Genomic DNA, 16,414 nt, shown 5'->3' with positions numbered 1-16,414 from the left:
TCCCCTTCGTCCTTCCCCCCCTCTTCTTCCTCCTCTCTTCACTTGCACTACCCCCCCCCCCCTCCCCCTGCTCCTTGTTTGGGGTGATTACTCTTACCAGTGAACGAGGGCCTGTGCTTGCCACGACTGTAGTTTTGCGATACCCGGCCCATAACTTTCGGCAGAAGAAATAGCTTCTCTCCCTCTGCATCCCATTTATACACCGTATCTTGTTTCTGTGTAGGGAGTTCCATTACTCTGTAGCTTGGAGGCAGGCTGAGGCAGGAAGAGAGGAAGGGGGGGGGGGTGAGGGAGGTGGAGTAGATAAAAAGAGGTGATAGAAGGTTGCGGCTGGTGCTGCTGTGGCTGGTAGCTGCGGATCCTCGCCCTTTTGACAGAGGAGGAAACACGACGTGTGTTGATGTGCCGGGATTTTAATCACATCTGTTATAATTATCTCATCAAAACATGAAGTGCAGAGCAACTCGAGGATCCAGGCGGTGACACGACGGAGAAATCATCGGATTGCTCGTTTATTTGCTAGAAAAGAAAGTCTATTAATGATTTGCCCTCAGTTAGCAGTTTAATAGGTACACCTAGATCAACCTGATGCAGAGGTGCTGCAGTGAATCCTTCCTGCATGATGTGTATAATGTTCAGTTTTATTCAAATTATTTCATAGATGCAGCAATTCGACTTCGTGATAATTTTGTAGATGATGATGCTTTTGAATTTTCCCTGATTTACACAGAAATATGTATCTTTTATTTACCCTCATTGGTCTGAATAAGCAAAAGACCGAAACTTATGATTATAAATGAACTGTATTTATATATTATTATTATTATATAATTATTATGCATCCATCCATTCATACAACATTCATACAGCAGGTCTATACACTGCGCCTTTTCTATCACAACATTTTGGGTTCAGTATCTTGCCCAAGGACACTGAGCTGGGGTTCAATACCGACCTGATGATGAAAGTTAGATTCAGTTTTGTACTAATAGAAATTAGTACATACAGCATTAAGTAATCAAAAGGCACTTCTGGCAAGAATGAGTGTTATAATATGGGAAATATATTTAAGTGTATATTTACATGTCAGTATTCACGATGGAAAATCAACAATTACTATATATTTTGGTAAATGGATTTGTATTTATATAGCGCTTTCCTAGTCTGATGATGACAACTCAAAGCGCTTTACAGTACAGTTTCACATTCACCAATTCACACACACATTCATACAGTGCATCTATTCACAGCACTTTGTTATTCTATGGGGGGCCGTTCAGGGTTCAGCATCTTGCCCAAGGACACTTCGGCATTCAGATGGTTCAGACTGGGGATTGAACCGCCGACCTTCAGGTTGGAGGACGACCACTCTACCCCTCTCTACTCTGTTCTCTCATTCTCATATTCATACAGACGACATTGGTCTTATATATAAATATATAACAGGCTATCTACATTTAATTTTAAAATACAATATTATAAAGTTAGAGGGGAAAGCAGCATTGAAGTCAGCAAGCGTTCTTTTTTATTCCCTTCAGAGATGTAGGTCTTGAGCTTCTGTTTGATGGCACCACAGCAGATTGGGCACATGATGAGTGACTTTGAGAACTGACTGCAGCCGACCGGGTGACCGCATGGGATGAAGACGATAGAAATGTCTCTGTCCATACATATTTTACACTGTTTTTCCCTCTGCAGCTTCATCAGCTTCTCCAGTGGGTTTTCATCTTGCTTCTCTGTCTCTGTAGTATCATTCTCGAGGTGGACGACCCTCTCTGCCTCCTGAGCCACAACTAAATAATACAAACACCTCTCCATGTCGAGCTGTGCATTTCACCAGCATCACAGACTGCGTGACCCTAAATCAGAATCAGCTCTGCTCTAAAACAACAACATTACACCCTTCATGACGAAGGATTTATTGCAGGACTGTTGTTTAAGTTTGAGCTATTTGTGGCTAACAAGCAGACAACGGAGTGTATCCTGTGATCCATCCAGCTCTGCTCCTCCTTTATGATGCATCCTGTTTGTCTTCCGCAGCTATTTACACACACGATTAGTGAGAACGCGAACCTGACCTTGTTATTGTGGCCTTGATGAATGTGAACGCCACGTGGAGATGTTTGGCGCTGGAGTCTGACGCTGCCCAGATACGATATTTTAACTAACACTGCGTAATCCTTCCACAAGTCTTCCTGTTTACACCGGGCCTAGTGAGAGGTAATTTCTCCGAGTATCCCACGCTGGAAGTGTTTGATCGATTGGCTGGCAGCTTCTCCTTCTCCTGCGCGTGCTGGAGCGAGAGCGCGACGGAAAACCAACGCAATTAGCCGTGACAATTAGATGACAGTGACATAAAAGTCATGATGGTGTTTAATCTCTTTCGGGGGAACCCGTCGGGGGACGACGCAGTTCCATCGTCCATCACAGGATGAGATGGCGTCCCACTGGAGGTCCTCAAACAGTCAGGAGCAGGCTGGAGTTGACTGTGCCATCTTAAGGCCTCGGCTTCGGCTTTTTAGTAATCTTGGCATCCTCTCCTCCCCCTATTACCATTGTCTTATTCAGAGCCTCTCCCTTGTGGAGGGGATCATCATGATACACATGCAAGGATATGCCTGTGTGTAAGTGTGTGTGTGTGCGTGCGTGTGTGTGTTTGATTTTCGAAACAATCCACCATTTCTCTATGCACCACTTGAACACTTAAGCGACACAGTATCTCCATTTGTGTGTGTGTGTGTGTGTCTGTGTGTGTGTGTGTGTGTGTGTCTGTGTGTGTGCGTGTGTGTGTGCGTGTGTGCGTTTGTGTGTGTGTGTTTGATTTTCGAAACAATCCACCATTTCTCTATGCACCACTTGAACACTTAAGCAACAAAGTATCTCCATATGTGTGTGTGTCTGAGAGAGAGATAGACGGTGTGTATTTCTGTACGTGCGCGTGTGTGTGTGTCAGTGACTTCCCCCTCCATCTGCCCACCCTCAGTGAAATCCTTGGTGCATTTAGTAACATTTTGAGAAACGGTGCCAGCCAACGTTTAATTAAGTTTTGATATGCCAACATGTCCCTGCTGTAACGCGGAAATGCCTGTTCTTCTTTTTATCAATTTCTCCTCCTGTTCTCCTTGTGCTCCTCCTCTGTGTCGCGCCTCCTGTGACTCGGGAAGATGTCACCTCTGGGAGAAGCAGGTAAAGAAGCCATCAAAAAAAAAACCCGCGCGCAAGTAGAAAGAGCCGCAATCAGCACTCTAACAAAACCCCCGTAGAGTTTGTCCTTTGTGGGATCGCTCCTCCACTTCCCCTAGTCTAACTTTATTTGCTCCCCACCCCCCCACCCTCCTGCCTCTGTGTGTGTACGTGCTCTTGAAGAATTCAATTCAGTAGAGGTTAGTCGTAATGTGTCTCTCCCAGTAGAAATGGCTGCTGTTTGTTCAATTGTTGTGATAGATTGATGTGGATGGGGGGTGGGGGGGAAAGATGGCTCTTTACGCACCTGAAGATAGGAACAGAGGAGTGTTCATGAGAAGCCGATCGCTCTTCCACTTCCACCAGGAGGATCCTCTGATGGCAGATTTGCTGGAAGTTTTTCTTCTGGGTTTGTTTTTTTTCCGTGCAAAGTCTTTGACTAAAGATTTCCCGCGTATTTGTTTAGCTGAGACACATTGACCCTCTAATGGATGTGTTTCATTTTGTAATTCCACTAAGGCTCCTCCGCCTGTAGGGTTTCAACAAGTGGTCCCACTGATAGTCTCCATTGTTTCCAGTTCACACAGCGTAGGAAACATCTGCCTTTTCACAAAAAACACAATGCACAGTGCTCAGACTACAACTCTTCTTTAAATCAATATGAGGGGATGCTTTATGTTTATAATGTGTGCGTTTGTGTACTTGAACTCTACATGTACATGTTGTTGTACTCGGCTGGAAACCATCACATGTGTGTTGCCCTCTTTTCCAACCCTCTGTAGTTGTGATTTCTTTACAAATGTTTCTGTTCTGCTCCAGCTTTTCTTCCATTCTATGACAGGAGGCTTCCATTGTATGGTCCTCTTTCTTCTTCTGTCCTATTTACCTTATTAAATGCTGCAGAAGATGAAGAGAAGCCCCCCCCCCCATTCGAGACAGTGGCTCTGTGTTCTTCTCCACGCTAATGCTCCTCTGACAGACTGAAGGTTGGGGACGACTGCCCGGTCAGAAATGAGGTTACGGCAATTGGGCTGGCAAATCATTGGCTGCGGATAAAATATGGATGATCTACTTTTTGTCATTTGTGTGTTCCCATTTTTTTTTTTTTCCTTTCTTTATTGTGCACAATGGAAGCTTGTTTTGAAAGCATGGACGTTGAACAAGTCACAGAGTGAAACACACCTGTCGACAGGAAAATAGGCGCATGGGTAATCTGGGATGTTTTGGACACGCTGCCAGAACACGTGAGCTTTAACGTGTTCACCTAACATAGCTTCAATTAAATGAGGATATTTCAGAGGGTTGAAAGATTTTCGATGTCTTCCTTTTGTTCTTTCTGCTCCTTCCCTCCCTCCCCCTCTATCTCTCCTCCTGTGCACCATCTGCATGATGCTTTGTATCCAATCTGAAGGAGGAGTGCGCTCTGTTCTCCACTGTGATGGTGGAAGTCTCTCTCTCTGTGCATGTGTGTGTGTGTCCTTGTGCGCGTGCACGGAGGTGTGTGCGTTCTCAGCCATCACAGTCACTCTCAGCTCATTACCTGACATGATGGATGGAGCAAGTGCCATTAAACAACGGCCAGCCTGGGACGCCTGGCACCCTACAGCTGGCTCTGACTAATGGATATATTGGTGGCTTCATGCTCGGAGATACCTGGGAGTCCTGTGTGGGCGTGCCTGCAGTCGTCTCCATGGCTATGCTTCCTGCTCCTGTGCAGCCCCCCCCAGCCACCTGGCGGCCCGCTGGAGGCCATGGGCATTTCTGGGCATCCATGGTTGAATAACATGGGAGGCAGTGTTTGTGTGACTCTGTCATGGAACTGGCAGCAGAGTCAATCCCATCGTGTCTGGCCCAGCGTCCAGACCACAAACATCACAGTGAAACAGTCACTGTCACCAGCAGCCACAGGGGGCGTCGGAGCTACTTCAAACTTTTGTTGTCCTTCCTCTGTGGCGGCAGACATTTTGGATTGATGACAAACACGTGTTAGAGGGTTTGTGAAGGTGATATCCCAGGAACACCTGTTAGGAATGTTTTCAAGTTTGGCACGAATGTTGCTTTGGACTCGAGGATGAACTGATAAAAATGTGTCACTTTCAAATGTCACTTTCATGATATAAAATGTGTTTTGGGAGGTAACTCAGGACTCAATCTGCTGAACATGACAAAATAATATGTTTCATTATAAGTACAGATTATAATGTCTAATAAGATTATATGATAAAGAGAATGTTACGTATCCAAATGATTAAATTTCACTGCTACATGATATTGTGTAAAGACACTGCTGCTTCATAGATTAGTGGCAGCTCAAAAGCACAAAGTGATTGCTTCAGATGACTTTAGTTATAATTGAAGGATCATTTTTCAGATGTTTGTCACGTGACCAGTTGCATCCTCATGTCAATCACACGTGTTTGAGGGTTTGTGAACGTGATATCCCTGGAACACCTGTTAGGAATGAATTCAACGTTTGGCACGAACGTTGCTTCGGACTCAAAGATGAACTGATACAAATGTATCACTTTCAAGTTATAAAATGTGTTTTGGGAAGGAACTCAGGAATCAATCTGCTGAACATGACAAAATAATACAAATTATGATATAATATGCTTCATTATAAGTACAAATTATAAAGTCTTATAAGATAATATGATAAAGAGAATGTTACGTATTCAAAAGATCAATTTCACTGCAACATGATATTGTGTAAAGACACTTCTGCTTGATGGATCAGTGGCAGCTCACTACCACACGGTGAAATTGCTTCAGATGACTTTAGTTATAGTTGAATGATTATTTTTCAGATGTTTGTAACGTGACCTGTTGCATCCTCATGTCAATCACACGTGTTTGAGGGTTTGTGAACGTGATATCCCTGGAACACCTGTTAGGAATGAATTCAACGTTTGGCACAAACGCTGCTTCGGACTCAAAGATGAACTGATAAAAATGTATCACTTTCATGTTATAAAATGTGTTTTGGGAAGGAACTCAGGAATCAATCTGCTGAACATGACAAAATAATACAAATGATGTTATAATACGATTTATTATAAGTACAGATTATAATGTCTAATAAGATTATATGATAAAGAGAATGTTACATATCCAAACGATCAATTTCATTTGTGTTAAGACACTTCTGCTTGATAGAATAGTGGCAGCTCACAACCACACGGTGAAATTGCTTCAGATGACTTTGGTTATAATTGAAGGATCATTTTTCAGATGATTGTAACGTGACCAGTTGCCTCCTCTGGTCTCACAGATCCTCGTGTCACACTGACACGTTGCTGTTACTCTGTGTTCTGTACGTGCTGTATCTGTGTTGTCACCTCGAGTGTGTTCCCGACTGGGTCCGCGTACTCTCTCTCCCGTGCATATGCAGCATCTGATGTGAGACTAGTTGAGGGGCTCTTGAGTGGAAGCCTGGATCAGCAGCTGAATAGAGTTACTATGACACCAGACACGAGCACCTCCACTCCAGCAGCTTCTTCTGTTTCTCCCTCCTCTCCTCCTGCTGCTGCTGCTGCTCTCAATCAGCCTGGATTTGCTTCATGTTGTTTCCCCTCCGCTCTCGCTCCCTTTTCCTCTGCCTCCCTTTAGTTCCTCCATACAGTCTTTCATTTAGTCCAGCCCCTGCGTGCCTAGTACAGATCGATTGTAACAACACTTTCTTGTTCTTTCTCCGTCTCACTCTCCGGGGTTTTGATTCCTTGTTGTTTCTTCTTCTTTTTTCCGAAACAGACAACCGGCGTGCAGTCCTGGAAAGGTCTCGCTCGCGCCACAACGCAAATCACCCAGCTCGATGATCGCCCGCGCCTACCACAAGACGCTAGACAAGTGCCAAAGAGGCCTGCGAGGTGGAGAGCCTGAAGACGACTGAGGGAGGATCAGACCGTCCCTCACTGTGGCACACACACACACACACACAGACACAGACACACACACACTCACACACAGCAACCAAGTTCAGAACAAAACACGGCTAAAGAAGAAGAAGAACTGGAGGATCTATATTACATCACACAGACATTTCATTTTAATGCCGCTCATCTGACACATTACATATTTATTCAATACTCCCGCTCTCTAAATGCTCACGTCCTCTGCCGATGGTTTCATCCATAAAATGAAACGGTTCACACGCTGCTGCTGCTGCTGCTGCTGCTGCTGCTGTTTGAAACTGAAAGTTTTTCACTCCTTGGAAAAAGTCAGAGCCTTGAATTTGAAACCTCATCACATCAAACTGTTCACGTAGGGTTTGGAGAGAGGATGTTTTGGAAAGTAGACATTCAGCCGAGATGGACTGTACCATATTGTATGTATCATCCAGAGGAATGTACCACACACGGTTCATTCTGCCCCTCCACCCCCCATGTTCGAGTTTGCCGCCTCATGACGTCTCCTCCAACGAAGCATCGATCTCTAAACAGAAGTCGTGTGGTTTTTTTTCTTCCTTCCTCTTCAATCCCTCCTTCAACCAACATCAAAACAATGTATTAAGTGTAAATGTCTGAAAGAATCCACATGAATCATCTTGATTTCATCTCCTCTAAAAGCCACGAGAGCTGGACCCCGTGTTCACCCGAGACTCCCAGAGCATGTGACTCAGGGATTTTGAAAAGTGTAATCTCCCTTTTTGACAAGATGCATTTTTATTTTTAGTTTGTGTAATATCCAACCGACGCCTCCGGGGGCTGATCTCTGTCCCAAGGTCGCTTTTGCTGTTAACATGAGAGACTGACATATTTCTAAATGCATATAACTGCCTGGAGACGCTGACGTGACCTCTGTGACCTTCCCTGCAGTCACACAGGTTTCCAGTGGCTCCGACAGGACAGTGACAAACAAAAATGTTTTTATTATCAAACTATTTCAATCTGGGTATTTGTCTTTTTTGAATGTAGAATTTAAAATGACATCTTTTGGAAACTGGTGGTTAAAATATTTAACAACAGAACTTCAGTATTTTGTTTTCACCCCATTGAAATTTCAAGAAATGAAAATAAGCTTTGAAGTGAAGCTGAAACTCATCGTATCACATTAACACAGATATAATCTCCACAAAGGAACATGGGTATGTTTCCGCTTGTATTCACATTTTGATATATTTATGTATAGAACATACATAAATATATTGAAATCCACATTTTGATATATTTATGGAGAGAGTATACAACAGATTGTGACATATATATTTAAGCCTCGATGAACCACAGGCATTATTTTATTCATAAATTGAAACGCCTTTGGGGAGAAGAGCAGTGAGACTCTACTAAAGGAAACCCGTGGCTCAAACACTAAAGGGTTTTTAACACTCTATTAAAGAGCCTGTTTCCTGGCGGGATACTGCACAGTTGTTTTCAGTAACATCTTCCATCTGATGGAGCTTTACAGCATCAAAACAATCCCCCTAAATCCTCCGTGTTTGTGCACCAAATAGTGGGAAAATGGGCTCTAAGCTCTGTTCCTCAGCAAGGACCCACTGTCACGATTTCTTCACGTGAGCTATTTATTCATATATTCATGCTGAGGGCGGCCCTGTCCCCTCACTGTAAGCAGATGCTACTAAAAACAACCACTGAATCCACATGGAGCGCGGCCACGACCAGATTAATCGACTAAGGGGGAGAAGAAGATCCCTGTCTTAACCAGTGAGTCTCCAAACGTCCTCAGATTCCCCGGCACATGGCATAAGGGACCTTTTCCTGTAACACGGGGTTACTTTAGTAATACCACGACTCTGCTCCAGGCTTTCTGTATGAGTGTGTGTGTGTGTGTGCCTGCACCATTCCAGCTCAGTACTCTTGAGCAGCCGCTCGGGCCAAATAGGATTCCGTGTGTTTGACTCCTGAGGTGAAGAGATGGAGATTTTTTCATTTAAACAATCTGCCGGTGCTGCTCGGGATGTGTCGGCTTCATGACGCCCGCCCCCCCTTCCCAGCCTGCATGCTTCTGAAAAATGCAATTTTACACCTGGTCTCGGCTCAAGGTGCATTCACAAATCTGCATATTTAAAGGAGTCAATAATTCTCTGAGTATGAGGCTGGAGCAGTTGCAGACGGAGCCCTAGAGAACGAGGGATGGTGCGTGGAGGGGTGTTGTTACTTCCTGTTTGAAATCGCCCTTCGTCCTCTCCACTGCCACAGCTGTGCAGCCTCAAGTGTTAAATAAGACTCTTTTGAAGAAATTCTCAATAAACACCAGTGTCTCCCGGGACATTCGGTGTTTCTTCACGTTATGATTCCGATAATGTTAACGCCACAGCAGCCAGTGGCTTCCTGTGTAACATTTACAGTGTACAGTTGATCTGAAGTTTTTGCCTAATAACCTTTTTTCTTTATTGTTTAATCACCAATGAGATATTTTGTTTTACCCCACATGTGCCACCTTTTGTTTATTGGTTTGTTTTTGGGGAAAACACCACAATGACAGAAAATCCTTTTTTTTTATTTAAATTTTTGGATATTAAAGGGAGTGCAGGTCTCTTTGAAACTTTAAAAAAGATTGTACAGACATAAACCATTTTTTTTGATTTATTTAATTCATCCTTTAATGAATAATGAACTGATTACTGTCATTCTGAGTATGAGATTGTGATGTGATGACAAAATGACAGTGCTGTGGTATTTCTCATCTGAAACATGCAAACATAATTTGTAAGATGTCGCCAATTTGGACTTTTAAAGAAAACGTGTGTCATCGTAGAAGTGTCAACATCAACCATTGTTTTGATGTTTGTATAATGCATCAGAAAACTATGGTTTTTGCCATTCGTTAGACCAAGTGGCTGAAATGTCAGATCTTAAATTATTTTTTCTTATTAAAAGAAACTAAAGCCTAAAAAATGTTCATCTGTTAAGAGAAGCTTCTACAATGACAGCATTCCTCATCAGCCATGTCAGTGATTGTTGTATTTCTCCCTCTATCCCGTCTTCTAGGATAATCAGAGTTCTGTGTTTTATAGAGAATAGAAGCAGAGTTTCAGATCTGAGGGTCTGAACTCTCCCGTGGTTTAGTGTTGGGCTCTGACGCGTCCCATCATCCCATCGTCTTTTAGCTTGTGAACTAACAAACTGAGGTTAGGACTTGTGCTCATGGTGATTGTAAGAATGAGGAGGCAGGGGTATGAAACCCTTTTATCAATACATTTTGCAAAGGTGCTTCTTTTCCCCACGGTGACTGGTGACAAGCGAACGCAACTTCCACCCACTGACTGTGCACTTTACCTCACGGGATATTCTGCTCAGGCGGAGGAAGAGCTGACGTGTCTGACATTGCCACTAACAGAGTGAACTATTTCCAAAGTCTTTCTTCTGGTAAATAGTTCCCAGCTGCCACATATCCAGTTCTTCCCTGGTTTGTTAGCGCTTTCTATTGATTTGCCGGGAGGCCAATTATGGTTGAATCAACAAACAACCCTCACAACTGTTGACAAACCCGCTCTGACCACAATGTGTAAGCTGCCGTATCCCTGCCTACCTTCCATGTTGTCATTGAGTTTGTTTTATTGTCTTAAGAAACATTTATATTTGTAACATTTTAAGTTTATTTGTATCCTTAAGGACATGAAAACATGGTTATGCACACTGTCCTGTCACGGAATATGATACTGAATAATAACCCCTTTTGTTATATAAACTTATTTCTGAAAGATATTTGTTTGTGTCTTGCTTTTATTTGATCGCACCTAGGGTTGCAAAGGGGCGGAAAGTTTCCGGTAAATTTCCGGAAACTTTCCACGGGAATATTAAGCTCGGGAATTTTGGGAATTTTGAAAAAAAATAAACTATGCAAATGAAACACTGAGCAATAAAAACATCATTCAAAAGACTATTTTAAAGATGTATGGAATGTAGCACACACTGCACGTTGAATAATTCCCAGCATCCTTCACACTACAGCAGGGCTACTGAGGCCTGCTGTAGTGTGCAGGACTAGTCAGGTAAGTTTCAATGATATTACTGGGGAAAATATATTAGCATGCTGATTGAGGATTGTTCATCTGTTCATCTAGCCTATTTCCATTAATTTATCCATCAATTGTAAAATATTTTTACAGACTATTCCAATTGTTTGGCTAACTATTTATATCTCTGGCATTGCATTAGCATTTTTTTACAAACTTTTTTCTCATCTTATTCTACAGAACAATGCCACGTGCACTATCTCATGTGTGGAGACATTTCACTCCATCCAATGTAGAAGGAAAGGCTGTGTACATTTGCAAATACTGTGCAAAGACCTATGTTAAGAATGACACAAAGATGCAGAAGCATATAGTCAAGTGCCCAAAGTTTCCTCAAGGCTCAAATCAGCCTATGACACAACACAATGTTTATATTTATGTCTGTATATGACAAGGTAAATACAGTTAGTATAAATTACCCACAACATTTCCAGTTTATTCCCGTATATTCCTGTTAATTCCCATAGTTTCCAACTTTGAATATTCCCGGAATTTTGCAACCCTAATCGCACCTCACTGGTATTGAAGCATTTCTCCATGAAGCCTTATTCTTAAAGTCGTCACTTGTGTTTCAGGTCTGATTCTCCTCCTCTGCTCTGAGTCAGGGCAGAAGATTCCTGCCCCGGGCGAACTTATGGACAGGGATTATAGAGAGCTGCGAGTGCTAGCACATGATGAATGGGACAGATTCTCCCCCATAAAAGCAACAGATTTGGACCTTGGTGTCCCCACTGCTTTATCTTGCACAGTGTCACAGGCAAAGTGATAATACTGTCATGTCCAACGGCAGCTTAGGGAAATTACTACTAGTCAGAAAATACATATCCAGAAGAATTGCACTTTTTAATCATTTTCCAGACCTTGAAATCTCCTGTGCGGCTCCACATTCCCCCGTGTTAGAAGAGAGAAGAAAAGGCTGCATGGAAATTTGATAATTTTATTATGTGATAAAGAAGGTTTTAATAAAATAAGCAGGGAAACATTTTCTCTGGATTTCATCTCTTATTGACACTCGAGGGGGAAGGAGGGAAAAAAAACAGGTTTTGTGTGTAATGTTATTACAGGCAACCTGGGTTCGGATTTCATCTTTCAATTTAAAATTAGAAACCACGCTTTATTTCAGGGGGGAAACCAACATATGGAAGAAATGAAAGCAGCATGTGTGAGCACTTGCCTGGGAGATGCATGGAACTGGGCTGTTCCTCCCTGTCTGGCTGTCTGAGTCCCAGGAGCCGGCGCCCGAGTGGCAGGCCAGAGCTGCTCCTGTCTCAGCCCCTTAGCGTTACTCTCTCTCCACCAACCCCCCCCCCCCCACCACCACCACCACCACCCCCCCAAACATGCTCAAAAACCAATGGCATGTTCTCCGTGCGTGTGCCATGTCCCACTTCCCCCGCTGCTGCATGACATCATAAAATTAGGGTTGACATGGGGAAGTAACCCTGTGGCCACAGAGGGCCTCTCTCACTCTCCCTCCCTCCCCTCCCCCTGCACACACACACACACACACACACACACTCACTCAGCGTCATGTTGTGAGTCGGAGGCCTGATCGTGTGTGAGTCTCTCTCCTCCTCCCAGTGTGTGCAGCCAGACAGATGGAGATTCATCTCTCAACAAGCTGTGTTTAGAGATGTGTGCTGTAGAACACAACCCTCATTAGCTTTATTGTTGATCTTAGCAGGTTAATTTGTACTTGGCTGCAAGTAAACAGGCGGAAAGAGGCCAACCTAGTTCTCTGTAAGGCGGCGGCGTTGCAGCTTTTAAAAGAAGGGCAGCTTTTTTTTTTTTTTTTTTTTTTATCTTTCTTGACTTCCCAGGTGTTTCAGAAAGATAATACCCCCCCCCAACCTGCTATATTTGTCTGGTCTGGTGTAATTGCACTTGGTAGCAAAGGTGAGGTATCTGTCTTCGTCGGGATGGTAGAAATAGGGGACGAGGTACAGGAAGTGGGTTTGTTTAATGAGCTGAGGGGTACAGCACAGTCGTGTGTGTGCGTGCTCTTATTTATTTATTTATTTGATCCAGTTTTTTATTTTTACAACCTCCAGCTAAGTAGCCTTGTCAGAGTCTGAGAGATGAGCCGGGCCCACACAGGTTCTGTTCTCTCTTCCCACCCTCACACCGTGCACAGCCGTGTTTCCAGTGCGCCTGGTGACTTATCAGTTGTCAGCGGGAGAGCAGCATAATTACGTTTCATTTTGCATTTCCACCTACTTGAGAATACACAAACATTATGGAGATGAGACAAAGCAGACGGTAACGATTCCCCCCCCTTTACCTGAGCCAATTCTGTCTGAGGAGAGATCTTCAAGCAGCGATTTGCACTGAAACAGCAGACTTTAATAAATGCACGTGTGTGTGTCTGTGTGTGTGTGTCTGTGTGTGTGTGTGTGTGTGTGTGTGAGTTGGGCAGAATGGATGTCTTAGTGAATATGTCTGTGGAGGAATTCTCTTGTTCTGCTGGTGTGTTTGAATTTAAGTCTGTCACATAGTGTGACCATCTACAATAGGGCTGCACCAGTCGCTGTGTTTTAAAGATTAACTATTACATTCAACTCTCATATCATGTGTTTTCTTACATCTCCTGTTTTCTTAGTGACATGGATACAAAGATTAAATACAACGTCAAAGAACTGCTACTAGTTGTTCCCAGTGACTAAATGTGGTACTGCACCAAATAAATGCAGTGCAAAATAATAAATATTACAAAAGTGCATTTTTTTTTTGAGTGAGTGCCATTTTTGTGATGTGAGGCTAAAACTAACATCACAGTTTTTTTTTTCTATTAATGCCTTTTTCCATTTTAGGCCAAAATCCTAATCCTATGTGGACCAATCATTCTCCATCCATTATGTAATGTGCTTCTCCTTCGAGGCTCACGAGGAGAACTGGAGCCAATCCCAGCTGCCACCGAGCTGAGAGACAAACCAGGAACCCATGTAACCGTATCCAGCTGCACACATTCTGTATAACTCACACACTACCTGGCCACTTCTTCATCTGATAAATCAGTCCCAGCCGCCGTGTGATGAAGGAGACCGAGTGATTGTGTTCACGATACGATACAGAGGGGGGTGGGAGGGTTGAAAGAGCAGCGGCAGAACAGCAGAGCAGGTCAGACGATGATGCCGGGGAAATCAATGCTATCACAAAACACAATCTACAGATTTCACTGCAGTCGGTAATAAATAGCAACAGAATGCTGATTGATGTGCATCTGTTGAACGTTGGCCTGTAGCTGGTATCCAGGGGAGCTGCTGTGGTGTGAGGCTGTCGGCCCATATGGAGACATGAAGACTGTTTAAACCCAGTGGGGGGGGCGGAGCAGTGCATCAGCGGTTTGCTCTTGTTCAGGTTAAATCTATATTAAAAACACATGAATAAGCAAGATTCTGTTTGTGATCCAATCATCGCGTGAGGTTTTAGAGGGAAGACACTGAGGTGATCGAGGGGGGGGAGACAGACGGACGAGACAGACAGAGTTACTGAAGAGATGAGAGAAAGAGAGAGAGAGAGAGAGGAGACAGACAGACAGTTTGTCAAAGCTCAATAGAAACCATTATCTCTGAATGGAAGCAGAAAAGAGGAGAGCAGGTTTTTTTATCCACATTCAATCCAGCAAATGACTTTTCTGAAGGATTCAGTCTGGCTGCTTAAAATAAATATAAAAGTGAAGTTGAGTGAGGAACCAGAATGTTCTCATTGTGTTTCAATGATTTTGGTTTTTGTTGCGGAAGCTTAAACTTCTCCCCGGAACCTGAAGTTGTTTCCATGAGCATCAATCACTAATGACTGTGTGGTTTACGGACAAATAACTGATGATTATGATGTTTTTACAATAATAATGTGATATTAGATATGTTGCATGTTAGAATGATTAGCAAAGTTGTTGACCTTGGTAACATGAGCATGTTATCACTGTCTTTAACAGCATGTAAGCCTGTGTTATCACTGATGTGGTGATATGGACATAAAGGTTGTTTTTTTATCAACTCATCTGTTGATTAATTTGTATTCACCAATCCAGGTTAATTTAATTTCTTGCCTTTAACCCAAATGTTTCATTTATTTAAACACAAAACCAGACACAGCAGAAAATCTGAGAAGAATAACAGCAGCAGATGTTTGGATTCAAAATAATGATCAGTGGACAACCGACACCAAAGTGATTCATTATTTCAGCCCTGCAGTGAACTGACATTAACATTCTCTCTCCTCCTTGTTTTCCTCAGCAGAGTGTGAACTCTTCCTTTGTTCGCTCTCAGACTCTCAGACTCTCAGACTCTCAGACTCTCGGGCCTCCTCCCCAGACGTTCAAACAAATGATCCGTCCTCTTTATCTTCTGTTTTCTCTCCCGACCCTGGAGTCAGTGGAAGTCACTTGTCACCGTGTTTGTCCGAGCCGCCGCTGCCACAGTCCCGCCGCTCGCTGATCAATACGCCTTTTCACTACATGGAATTTAAAAATGGCCCAGACAGCGGATGTGTCTTCACTGTCACTTTGCTCCAGCTGTTGTCCTCTAACACTTCGTCTCATAACGCTGCCTGACACTGACTGATGCTGGTATTAACCTGCCCGGCGACAGGTTCCCGCTGGAGCTGGTGCTTTAGTTTGGGTCAAATTAATCCACTTCGTGTTTCCTCCTTCTTCCTCCTGCAGCTTGCATTGAGCATCGCACCTCCATGATCACAGTTCATTGCTCCTTCTTATATTCCTCTCCTGCTTCCTGCCTCACCCCCCCACCCACCACCAGGAGACACGGCTCCCAGCAGGGAGAGGGTCAGCTCAGAGGAGACTTCAACCTGTCAGAAAAAATTCTCATCTCGCCCCTCATGCCTGCCTTCACCGTCCAACCCCTCTGTCTCCCACGTCTCCCTCTCTGGCACCCATCACTCCTCTTTTCCTGTGCTACCCTCCTCCTCCTCCTACTCCTCCTCCTCTTCTTGCCATTTGATTCAGATCACTGAGTTAGCCTGCGTCTCCTTTGTCTGCGGCTCCATTTTACCTGGCAGATGGACAGGAGGACGAGAGGAGACGGACTCCCGTAGAGCGTCTACCTGTGTGTGTGTGTGTGTTCGGGAGATGGAAAGGTAGAGCGAGAGAAAGGGAGGAGAGAGGCTGAAACTTTTTTTTTCTCTGGGAGGTAAAATGTCAAACCGCGATGAAGTGAGGAGACTTTCATCTGTCAGACTTGTGTGAGGTCTTACCTCTCAGGCTACTGAGTGACAAGGCTGCAGTTAAAAGAGAGCGGA

At 43.8% G+C, this 16,414-nt stretch overlaps 1 protein-coding gene across 3 annotated transcripts in view; it reads left to right on the top strand.

Annotated features, from left to right (window-relative positions):
* diaph2 (diaphanous-related formin 2) overlaps positions 1-10,847 on the top strand; it is a 344,506-nt gene extending 333,659 nt beyond the window's left edge. For all 3 annotated transcript variants that reach the window (XM_061079060.1, XM_061079061.1, XM_061079059.1), the window contains one exon: positions 6,934-10,847. In XM_061079060.1, coding sequence (XP_060935043.1) covers positions 6,934-6,998 — 65 coding nt within the window. In that variant the 3' untranslated portion in view covers positions 6,999-10,847. The remainder of the gene's footprint in view (positions 1-6,933) is intronic.
* The last annotated feature ends 5,567 nt before the right edge of the window (positions 10,848-16,414 follow it).

Source organism: Limanda limanda, chromosome 10, assembly GCF_963576545.1.
Source record: "Limanda limanda chromosome 10, fLimLim1.1, whole genome shotgun sequence".
In the NCBI taxonomy this organism is placed as follows: domain Eukaryota; kingdom Metazoa; phylum Chordata; class Actinopteri; order Pleuronectiformes; family Pleuronectidae; genus Limanda; species Limanda limanda.
This window is presented reverse-complemented; position numbering and strand designations above follow the sequence as displayed.